This window comes from Apodemus sylvaticus, chromosome 5, assembly GCF_947179515.1.
Source record: "Apodemus sylvaticus chromosome 5, mApoSyl1.1, whole genome shotgun sequence".
Lineage (NCBI taxonomy): Eukaryota > Metazoa > Chordata > Mammalia > Rodentia > Muridae > Apodemus > Apodemus sylvaticus.
This window is the reverse complement of record NC_067476.1, coordinates 29,522,087-29,534,539: the sequence shown is the minus strand read 5'-3', so window position 1 is coordinate 29,534,539 and position 12,453 is coordinate 29,522,087. Positions and strand designations below refer to the sequence as shown.

Below are 12,453 nucleotides of genomic sequence, written 5' to 3'. Positions count from 1 at the left end.
AGGAATCTCAGGCAGTGGCTTCAAGACCTGAGTCCTGCATACACTCCCGCATCTGTCTGCTCGCGGCTCTCTGCTACCATCCCCCATACCCTCATCACCCAGCCAACCCGCACAGAGGGCAGATATCGACGTGCTACGTGACAGCACGGGCACCACCCCCGCACTTACTTGTCACAGCTACGTGACGGTTCGCTTTGCCCTCATCGATCACATCCATGACCTCCTCCGGGCTTGACACGAACCTCTCAGTGCACCCCTGCAAGAGTCAAAGGCAGGGCAGGTCGGCCATTATTACTGCGGTTGCAAAGCCACAGCATCTCAAAGCAGCTAAGCATCCTTTCTCCCCTAAAGGCACAGCTAAACAGAAAGGCAGTGATGCTGACCAGTAGTGCTTCCCCCTTGCCTGGGGCTTGGATTCTACATTAAAGAGAACTATGAGCTAGCCCCAGGAAAGCTAGCTGTAAAGCTGGAGAAACTGCTTTTTAGGTTCATGTTCAGACCCTAAAGCAATGCTTTCAGAAGGCAGAAATTAAAAGAAAAAAATCTATGAGAGGGGAGGAAATGAGAATGTCCCGCCTCCCCCTCCATCATCCGCCATTTCTGCCATCACACAATAGACAATGCTACAGTAGACTTCTGTGAGGTGCACAGCATACACCAGTGCATTCAATCCCCAAACCTCTTTGAAATACTAAATAGTAGTATTTAATTAATAGAATTCATAAAGAAGGCTGGGTAAAATACTCATAGCTTATACACAAAGTACTGGATTAGATTCCCAGCAAAAATAATAATAATAATAATAATAATAATTTACAAAAAGAAAGCTACATTGAAGAAGATAAATGCTGGATTTTTATAACTATGCCTTTTGGGCACTCTTTCATAGCATCTCATGCAGTATTTGGACAGTGACCACAGAGAAGTGCGCCACATTGCTCCAAGTCTTTGCATACCTTTACATAGGGGACTCTGTTTTTGTCTTCATGAACAGCCAAGTTGGTCTTGGACACTGTGGTGGTGAAAATGACCGCATATAAAGAAAGAAAGGGAAGTTAAAAACCCTGCGCTCTGAGAAGAATGGCTATGGTTAAAAAAGAAACAAGCTTAAGCTGTGGCTGGGAAGAGCGCACAGCCGGAAGGCAAATGGCGCTCTAAATTGTCATCAGCTGTCCAGGCAGACATGCTAACTCCTCTCCACCACCACCACCCCCAACCTCAACTGCAGAGCAAACACAGTGCGTTCAGGTGGAACTTACCGTCAAGCAAGTCCCTTATTTTGTCCAAGTAGATCTCAAAATAGGAAACCTAGTTAAAGACAAATTGAAATTGAAATAGAAATACCATGCCACATTTAAAAGAACATCGCTATGAAACTCATGAAAGCTTTCACAGTGGCTGAGAAGAGGGGACACAAGGGACAGATCAGAGTCCAGAGCACAGAGCCCCAGCCACCCCTCATGTGTTCCTCTTGCTTGGCCACTGTGACCTACCCATCTGTCAACCATGGAACATTCTCTCGCGCTGCACTTCTGACTCCTCTGGTCCCAGGTGTTCCTGACATCACTGCTAGATAGCCTCTTACACGAGGACCCAAGTTTAGCCTTAGCTGAATACCAAGCAAATGTACCAGGTGTGGTAACAGCCCTAAGAGAAAGCATCCTAAACTAAACAAGTGTTGGGCAAACATAGTAGACTTCACCCAATAACATGATGCCACAGCCTCGTCAGATCCACGGGAACACTGCTTACACATCAGCATGAAGGAAGCAAGGGCAGGCTAAGGATGCCTGGAACTACAGGAGCTCAGACAGATAGGTCTGATGAAGACCTATCAGAGAAGGTACTGATGAAGCCACCAGGTTTGGAGTCTGTGAAGAATTGGAACAAATGTGGTTTAATAAACACTATTGGCCAGGTGTGGTAGCTATGCCTATGATCCCAGATCAGAAGGCTGAGTGAGAGGATTGTTGTGAATCTAAGGCTAGCCGGAGCTACAGAAGATATTCTTTCTCAATAACCAAAACCAAACAAAAGATGATTAGACTTCAGAAGGAAAAAGAAGCCTTACAAATAATTACTCTCAAGCTTTAGCCAACCCCACTATATCAGTGTCAACCTCAGAAGCACACAGCCCTAAAAACCACCGCGCTCCTACTGCCTCAGAGCCTCAGATGCCAGAACCCAGAATGAGCTTCTGAATTCCCAGCTGACTCGTCTGATAGCTGAAGTAATGTGATGCTTAAACTAAGAATGAGTTCCGAGGAATCTAATGTACACATGGCCTCAATTTCCTGATCTGGCAAATGAAGCTATTAGTCTTTAAGACGTGAAAAATTCTTTCCAGAATATTACACACTGTTTATATCAGACTCTTTCCTCCCAGATAAGATTTCCCCCATTCTCATAAGCATCTATACAATATAAATAAGAGAACGCACAGCATGAAAATGCAGAGATAGAAAATGGAGCAGAAACTAAAGGAAAGGCCATTCAGAGACCATCCCAACTTGGGATCCATCCCTTGGGCAGGCACCTAACCGGTGCCATGCTGAGCTTGCAGACAGGAGCCTAGAATGGCTGTCCTGAGAGGCTCTGCCTGCAGCTGACTGAGACAGATGCAATTACTTAGAGCCAACCATCTGACTGAGGTCAGGGACCCCAATGGAAGAGTTAGGGGAAGGATTGAAGGAGCTGAAGGGGATTCCAACCCCATAGGAAGAAAACTGAATCAACAAACCGGACCCCTCAGACTAAGCCACCATCCAAAGAGCATGCATGGGCACGCCCATGGCCCCCGCTACACACGAAGCAGAGGACCACCTTGTCTGGCCTCAGTGGGAAAGGTTGTGCTTAATCCTGTAAAAACATGATGCCCCAGGGAAGGGAGATGCTAGCAAGGTGAGATGGGTGGGGGAGCACCCTCTCAGAAACAGAGGACAGGAGGGGGTGAAGAACTCATGAAGGGGGGACCTGGATGGCACAACATTTGAAATATGAATAAATAAATAATTAATTTTTAGAGAAGAAAAAAATAGTCGCGGGCTACATGATAACATAAACAACAGACCACATATATGGTAGCAGTCCCATAAGATCATATTACCTAGTGATAGCATAGATTCCTGGTTTTGCATAGGTTATCTATGATGTTTACACAATGAGCAAACTGGATAAATCCCACCATTAAGCCAATCTCGATAGTCGCTGTTCAGTTGTGAAGCTGCACTGTGCCTACCCAGGTGAAACTTCAGAGCTGGACCTCCCCTACCTCTGACCTAGACCAACTGCTCACTCCAGTCTTTCCCGTTGCCACACTCACCTCTGTGCCGTCCTCAAAGCCCAACTTCAGTCATCTGTAACCAGGCTCTCCTGAGGCTGGCCTCATTCTGGTGTCAGTCTATTCTAGTTCATGACTGTCTAACTGCCACTGAGATGCCCCACTACCCGGAGATTTGTTTTTAATGTTTTTCATACATGCACACAATGCATTCAACCATATTCACATCTCAGTTTTGGGGATCCTAAACATGTGATTTTACTTCCACAAAATTACACAGAAAAGTCGGTTACATCTAAAAAGTAGCCATGAACCATGGACCACCAAGCCTGGCAATTAAGTTCCTCTTCCTGTTTAATACAAGTTAAAACAGAATGCTCATGCATTAACTTCAGCTTTCTGGAGGTGTCAAATTTCATTTTGTTATTTCAAATGCTTTGCGAGACCAGGCAGAAGGGAAACCAACAGGCATTGTCCGGCAGAAAAACAACAGCATGATCACAAATAACATTCAAAGCCTCTACGGGACGCATTAAGGAACAGATTTTCAATATTGCCTTAACCGGGCCCATTTGGCTTAGCCTGTTAGCACATAAGTTCAGAATGCATAGTCCACACAGCTAATGTGTCCATTTACAATTCTTATTAATAGAAAGGCAAGTTTAACTAGGAAATGCACAATGGGAGCCTGCACGGTAAGATTTGACTCAAGAGACTGAGGGAATATTCTTCCCCTCCCCCCACCATTTCAAGCCAGGGCCATTCTTAATCGTAATAAGATTCTGCCACAAGACACTATTTCCAGGGCAGTAATTGGTTTAACATCTTACTCAGGATTATCGCTTAAGACCTCTACAGTAGTTTAAAGTGTGTCAGCATAAACAGCCTTACAGAAGCACTAAGCTTCTAAATCTTGATCCCATCAAAGCAACAAGCTGTGTATCCTCAGACATAGGAAGCCTGGCTAGGTTCAGAGAAGCAAGCTTTCAGCGACAAAGGGACCTGGGGTATGCTGGATGTAACTCATAACTGTACAAACAGCAATAGCTTTTGAAATGTAAATTTAGGAACAGCTTGCTGTAGAAATAAATAAGGGGAGAGGCTTTTGAGTGCTGCATTTATTTATCTTGTGCAGGTGTGGGAAGGGCCTGAGCCCTGGTGCACATGTGGAGAAAACTTGTGGGAGGCGGTTCTCTTCCACATGTGGTGCTCAGAGGCTAAACTTGGATTGTCAGGCTTGGCAGCAAATGCCTTTACCCATTGAGTCATCTACCAGGCCAGAAAGAGGCCTAATACAATGAAAAAGGTACCAAGTACTAGTTGGTGCTAGGGTCTGTACTGTAACTCGGACATCTGTCTATGTCTGAACTTCTGCTCCCGCATTACTAACCTACTGGGTCATGTGTTGGTACCAAGGTTCAAGCCTCCAGGACAGCTTCTGCACTAAGCTACTCTGCCATCTTAGAACAGCCTCTCGTCTCCCTGCCCTTCAACCCCTCTAGGCACAAAGATGGAGAAGCAGACATTGTGTGTATCGGAGCACAGAAGCAGGGCAGGGACTGCTCTGGGCTGGCCAGCCAACCCCTCCCCAGGAGAAGGCAGGATTGCAAATACAGACCATTCATCAAGGGGCTGCCATGCTGCCCAAGACCACGCCCAACAAAACAGAGAGCAAAGTTCAGAATCAAAAGAAAGAAAAAATGGAGAAGCGTAGGGGCCCAAGGCAGTATGTTTTGGGGTGGTGGAAGTATTAAAGATTGACATGAGAATGATGATTATATAGTTTGGGAAATAAACTAAGCCCCTCAAAAGAAATGTGTTTTTAAAGGATGAAATTTATGCCATATGAACTATATTTCATTTTTTATAATTTAAAAACAAAGAAAACCCAGGGCTGGAATTTCCTAATGCCCAGTCTGTTCTACACTGGCCACACAGTCTCTCTTTCTCTGTTTAAACAAGTAGCCTTCTGGAATTTACAAAGAAGTTTAAACTTTCTTTTTTTTTCTCTTTCTGATTTATTTATTTATTTACTTATTTATTTATTTATTATATGTAAGTACACTGTAGCTGTCTTCAGACACTCCAGAAGAGAGCGTCAGATCTCATTACAGATGGTTGTGAGCCACCATGTGGTTGCTGGGATTTGCACTCAGGACCTTCGGAAGAGCAGTCAGTGCTCTTAGCCTCTGAGCCATCTCTCCAGCTCGAAGTTTAAATTTTCTAATTTAACAGAAATAACAATTGAGTAGAGGTCTCTCTTTCAATTCAAAATTAAGCAAGATTAGCATTTCTGGGTTAAAACAAAATAATAACAAAGAGGAAGAGAAAAAAGGCAGGCGAATTCCCAGCCAACACTTCCCAAAGCAGGGTGACTGTGTCATTATACAGGGAGTGGGGGGTGCATTCCTTCTGAGAATCACACTATTCATGACAGCATTTGAACTTGTGATAAGTTTAGCACTGGTCAAAAAAGTATTTTCCAAGTTTATTTGGCCACATAATGCTTTTCTCTGGCTGCTTCCCTGTTGGTAACGCAAGGGATTGTGTTCCAGGGAACTCACACTGAGAACCGGTGTCTGGACCCACACACATACATATTCCTGGACAATCCTCAGAAACACATAGGGAAAAGGGGAGAATCCAGGCAATGGGTATGATGATTCCATCCTAAAGGGAGCGGCGTGTATGTTTTTATGTTCCTATTTCAAGCAAACCAATCCAAATGCTTGGTACTGACCGAAATTAACTTAGGGTCTGCTTCCCAGAGAGTAACACTTGAACTAAAAGAAGCCATCTTGTCCATCTATATAAAAGGAGAAAGACTGAGTAATGTGACTTGGGGCCTAGTGGCCTGCCTTGTTCTTAGTGAAAAGCACTTACCTTGATATGAAACTCCAGGTTCTCGTCCATGGAATAGATGTGATCAAAAATATCATGTGCAATCCTCGGTATGATACCCATAAGCTGAGGATCGTGCAGCTTCCCCTGTGAGCAAAAGATTGAAAACAGTCAAAGGAGAGCTAGGAATAGGAGAGCAGTGGGGTTTGCCTTTTCCAGGTAACGCTGTTACGTCTGTAAAATCCAAGTTGACTGTGTGGGTCATGTTTTGTTTGTTCCTGTATGACAAACACAAGTTTCCAGAACGATTGGTAGGGAAGGCAAGAAATAGGTGGGCATAAGTCCTGGATCAATCCAGGGCTTTTGAAGCAGAACCTACAAAACAGGAAGCACACACACACACACACACACACCACACACACACCCCAGCTGTTGGCTCCCTGGGGAGCTCGCCTCTGTTTCCAGCAGAAGGCTGTCCTGGCTATGTGTGTGAGAGGGAGGGGCACCATCTCCCCTCCTGTGTGAATCTACACACATAGAAGCAGTGGAAAGGAAGGGAAGGAAGAAGGCAGGAGGAGAGAGAACATGCCTTAGTTTAACTTGTAATAGAGACTGGCCAGAAAACAAGTCCAGATAAGCTAATCCCAAGTAAAATCGACTTCAGAATGGACAGGTTCAACCATCGTTCAAGATTTTCTAAAATCCTTACTCAAAAATACCCTCTTCAGGATCATTTTACAGACCAGCCAAGAAAATCCATTCCATTGATCTCTGTGAAATCAATAATTCTTCTACTGAATGATTCTAAATATGCTTTTTACTCCTTTTAATACGTAAATTAACTTAAAGGGTATTCTTAAATTCCTTTTCCCCAGTTTTATACATTTTACCAACCAGGTGGAGGGATAAATACTTATTTTAAGCATTGCTAAATACACATTTATGCCCAGAATTTCTTTTTCCATCTATGAGGGATCTCAAAAGATGCCATGAATATGTAGAAGCCCTGTGGGAGGGAATGGGAGAGACAATATCTGACAATTCTCACCACAGGAATCCTGAAGTCCTTAAAGCCTTGGTGTAACCTTAAGGTACACAACTCCACAGAATCTTCTCATAATCTCATGGTGAAATGACTATTCAAGTCTTCTCCCAAGGACAACTTATTCACCATGAACACAGCCTGTAGATCTACAGTGATGGTATACCGGAAGATTTTAGACTTTTAGGGAGTTACAAAATTCTAGAAACAGTTTTCTCCTTAGTCCTTGGGGATGCCCAGCAACCTTTATAGATTCGCACTGACACCTGCTCCACACCTTCTTAGTCAGCAACCTTTACAGATTCACACAAACACCTGGCCCACATCTGCCCAGTCAGCAACCTTTACAGATTCACACAAACACCTGGCCCACATCTGCCCAGTGCCCTGAAAGCCAACTTTGTTTTCCTTGATTAATCCTTTTTCCTCCAGGTCTTCCGCACACAATGCTCTCCTAAAAGGAACTTCCTTTTAGGAGAGCATTTGTTCTTCCAAACATTTGAGTTTGGAAGAGCAAAATCCCACATGGACAGAATCATTAAAGATGTGCCACCAAGCACTTGACATCCCAATATCTTGGCACATCTGGCTCCTGACTCCCTACTTATAAGCAATAGGAACACAGAGTTCAGATATGCCTGGCTGCTCTAATCTGGCTCTCTGGCATGCTACCCTCATCTATCAAGCAATAAATCCAATGATGTATTTACACTGTGTTTTTGTTTGGTCCGAGACACATTCTGGGGTTACTGCATAACATTAGTGCAGAGTTCAACAGAATACATGACGTGTTCCTGCCACAGGAAGGTCTCAATACATGTTAGCATATAGCATTCAGCTCCCCACAGGTGCTCACTGCGCTGGGGTGGGGCTGACCTGACCTCAGAAGTTATGAGGCAACGCCCTACTCCAGGCTACTACCTGATGGCACCTAGGAAAACAGCACCAAGTAACTGAGCCTCAGGCTTTCAAATCCTGATCACATTTAAATCACATAGGTCATCATAAACACAAGCAAAACATACGGCCACAAGCTGTACCCTGCAGAGACTATTGGCAAAAAGAATTCCTAGGATTAAAAGATAGATCTTCTTCTAGTTAAATTTTACTGCTCCACTCAGCCAATCAAGTCTTTTCTACCAAAGGCTCCAGGGCTCTTGAATAATCCATGATAATCCATGAGAGCTTCTTCTCCGTGGTCCACAACCAGAGAAGAATGGTTGGTAATCTAAAAATCACTTATACTTGGCTCAAAGTTGTTTTCCTAGATGGTTCTCTTCCAATAGATCATCTTTTATTGACTCCTGACTTAAAATTAGCCTACCAAAATAACCTGGGGCAGGGAATATGTGTATAATACTGAATAGTATCTGCATCTGCAATGGCGAATATATATGCACATGTAGGATATATGTGTGGTATATGGGAGGGTATGATATATGTGACATGTATCTGTTTATTGTGTGGCAGTGTGAAAAGAAATGTACGTATATGTGCATGTGTGTGTATATAATGTATTTGTGTGGGATGCATGTATGTAGAGGATGTCTGAACAGTAAATGTGTGATATATATGGAATGTGTGTGGCATATATATAAACACGTGACATACTGCTGCATAAATGAGGTGTGTCTGTGTCTATATGATGTATGTGGGAGATGTATGTGATCCACGTAGAATGCTTGTGTGTGACATATATGGAAAGAGTATATATAATATATATGGAATGCCATGTGTGTCCATGTGCATGTGTATGTGTAAAGATCATACTGTTTCCAGATGAAACATACATGCACAGATATATTGTGGTTACCAGAGTGTGAAAAGAGGTAAACTCAGTGACCATGAAGGCCCTTCCGGCTGAGGTAGCAGAGACGAGTCCTTGGGAGCACCCGAGTGTACAGGATGATTGCCATCTAGGCTGGGCAAAGGCTGTGCGCAGCAGGGGCGAGCTGGCAGCAGCAGAAGCAGGAACTGAGAGCAAGCAAGCCTATCAGAGACAGCCAGCATGTAGCTTGGCTCAGGGCTAAGAGCGGCACCGTGGAGAGAGGTGGGCTGCTGTCTATCGCTCCTCTCAGGGAGTAAATAGGACAAAGGCTTCACAGCTGTGCTCTGTGCGACTCTCTCCAGAAACTTCTCCAACTGAATGCAGCCATCCAGGAGCAAGGACGGAAGAAGAAACAGGGCATGGCCCACTGGCCTCTCCACAAGGCTCTCCGTGGTCTCTGCCAGGGGCCTCCTTGACATCCACAGTTTCCTCTAACACTGCAGGTGGGAAAGCAAGAAGCCGGCAGCATTTGCGCACCATGTACTCTGCGTTTTGTTCAGAATCATTAGGCAGGTTTGCAAGGTGGCTGGAGAAACTACGGGATTCCTATGGTCTCCAGATGTCCCTCTGAACAGAAAGAAAACCACAGACTGTCTCCAGCCTTCTCTCTCAGCGTGCTGAAGAGACCCACTGAGTGCAGAGACCAAGCATCATCCCTTCCAAGCAGCAGACCAAGTGCTGAGACAAGCCCCACCCCAGCCTGTCTGCAGCCAGCATCCCATCCTCTCCAGCGCCCTGATAGGGCCACCGTGCATGGTGGCGCCTGCCATCCTCAGGGCCAGGCCTATTTTACCTGAAAATCCCCTTTATCATGAGGAGCTAATCTTTCCAGTTTAATGGGGGATAATTATGTGTTGTTCTTTTTTAATAGATGATATGTGCAACACCACTGGGATATCAGGCCCAAAATTGGAGAATTAAAAAAGAAAAAAACATTTTAAAATGTGACAGTCTGCTTACTTGGGAGCTAACACCCCTTCTGGATGCTTTTCAAAGATTTCTGTGTGTAATGCTGAATATCTACAATCCTCCTTTTAGAAAATGCACTGCCTCAGAGCATTTCTTATTTAATTGCATTCCAGGGTCCTGAACTTCTGTTCCCTACAGTCTATGATTTTTAGCTTGCAGCAATCCCCTTCCCCCAGCTTCTGCTCTACAGACTCCTACCCGCCCCCCCCCAACCCCCGGCCTCTCAGCACCCACAGAGCAACAGGATCCAGCACAGGACAAGGTTCAGCCAGCTCCTTCCAGCTGCAGGCAGAGGTCATAACAAAGAGAAGTAACTCATGATGAATGACAAACACGCACAGATGACAGAATCTGGGGAACTCAGGTGGGAACTGTATGGAATCCAGCTCCTCTGAGGTCCCTTGGGGTGTGTTCAAGGCCCCAAAGGCTCAAGTGTCCCCACAGCAGTCCAGGACCGCCACAGTCTTCCCCATCAGCTACACACACCCACTTTCCTCTAACACATTCCCCTGCAGGGCAGTCTCTCTCAGTGTCTACAGTTTTTAAGTTTCTGACATTTCACAAAATATTTTACATCTGTCAATGATAAATTAAACCCAAAAGCTTAGAGTTCACTCTTGCAAGCATTCCCTAATAGTTTGGTGATTTGAAATAGTAAAGGGTTCTTCTTTCATGTTATAGAACACCTTACTCATTTTCCAAAACCTAAAAACTGATGGGTTCCCTCTTGAGATCCCAAAGGAACACTCTCTCTCCCTGCCTTTCTCTTTTTCCTCTCTGTCTGTCCTCCGTCCTCCATCTTCAGCAGAAGTGGGGCTAGGAAAGTATGCAACTACAACTTCCCCAGAGCCTGCAAGACAGACCCCGGTTGACCTTGAGAGAAAAATGGGGGGCCAAAGTGAGGGCATGGAAACGCCAAGGCCAGGTCTTCTGGAATGGACTGCTTAGGGAGTGAGGTGTGCAGACAACTAGCTACAACTAGCTAATGTGACCCGTGTGTCCGGCAGTGGTCCTGATGGAGAACAGGAGGCATATGCGCCTCATGTTTCTTTAATTTGCACAGTCTCCAAACCACTTTGTCTTCTGCAAACTGGGCAAAAGAAAGTCAACACAACAGAAATGAGGTCCCCAGCATCCCAGCCCACACTCCAATCAGTGCACAGAACATCAGAGCGCTGAAGAGTTTAGCCCTGCGCCTTTGAAATCTCCTCTTCAATAGGAATGATTCATGAGCTAAATCTATTCTGCAGCAGCCGTCTCAGGGCTGTTCCCAGGAGGGATTCATAAATGAAAAAACCTTAGTTTGGAGGATTAAGGATTCATCCTACCCTGCTGCTTGTAAGCTGAATTCTCCAAACTAGCTCTATGGTTCTGTCTCATATAATAACCTTCCCCTCTCCTCTCCTCTCCTCTCCTCTCCTCTCCTCTCCTCTCCTCTCCTCTCCTCTCCTCTCCTCCCCTCCCCTCCCCTCATTGTTACTTCATAACTGTAATTTTGCTACTGTTATGGATCATAATGTAAATATATGATATGCAGGATATCTAATATGTGCCCCCAAACGGATCGCACCCCACAGGTTGAGAACTGCTGCTTTAGACAAATTATCCAGCACCAGAGGTTCTCAGGAGCTCCTGGTAAAAAGCAGAAAGGGGGGCAGTAAAGAGCTCCTGTTCAGAAGACAGCCTGAAGCCACAAGCTTCTCAAAGCATGAGTGAGGCACCCCTTCCAGTGTCTACGCAGTTCTAGCGAGTTCCCTACCAGGGCACAGGCAATGAGCATATCGGTTCATGTTCATTCAGGCTGTGGGCAAAGTGTGCTGGGCCTGCTGGAGAACCTAGCCCTAAACACAGGGCAGGCAGAGCTAGCACACTGGTGCTGCTTTAACAAATGCTTTCTGGGGCCTCTTCTCAGTGACAGCCACTGTTAAGACATGTTAAAAGAAATGGACGAAGGCTGAAAGCACAGCTCACTGGCAAAGTGTCTGCTTAGGATGCAGAAGGCCCTGGGTTCAAGCCCAAGCAATGAAAGTAAAGAAAAAGAAATCACAAAGATAAAAACAAGACCATGAAAATTCCTGCTCAGGGAAATTGCAGTTTCTGCTAAATTCACCCAGTGCTACAAAATCTTCAGTGTTCAATCTAAGAAAATGGAAAAACCACAATCGTGAAAACGTTAGAATTTTGTGAAACTATTCCATTTCAAAGATAAATCTCTATATACAGACATACATAGATACATTCAAACAGGCAGGCATCATGAAAGTCAAATAAAAGTCTCTGTAGTCCAGATTTAGTCTAGGACCCAACCTCTTTAAGTCTCTGCCCTATGGGGTTTTGCTTTGTTTTATTTTTAATTTATTCTTAAGGGACTGCCTTCCTCAGAGGACTGCCCTGCACATGGAAAACGACCAAATGATTTTTACAACAGGTCCTGTCAGGGTGAACTGCAGTCCATAAGAATTGACACTGCTAATTACCTATTCATAATGGTTG

At 44.8% G+C, this 12,453-nt stretch overlaps 1 protein-coding gene across 1 annotated transcript in view; it reads right to left on the bottom strand.

Annotated features, from left to right (window-relative positions):
• Positions 1 to 12,453, bottom strand: part of Kif5c (kinesin family member 5C) — a 157,721-nt gene that overhangs the window by 82,233 nt on the left and 63,035 nt on the right. The window contains exons 5-8 of the mRNA XM_052182458.1: positions 6,164 to 6,268; positions 1,260 to 1,308; positions 957 to 1,012; positions 169 to 256 (exon numbers count right to left, since the gene is read on the bottom strand). Of these exons, the coding sequence (XP_052038418.1) occupies positions 169 to 256; positions 957 to 1,012; positions 1,260 to 1,308; positions 6,164 to 6,268 (298 nt within the window). The remainder of the gene's footprint in view (positions 1 to 168; positions 257 to 956; positions 1,013 to 1,259; positions 1,309 to 6,163; positions 6,269 to 12,453) is intronic.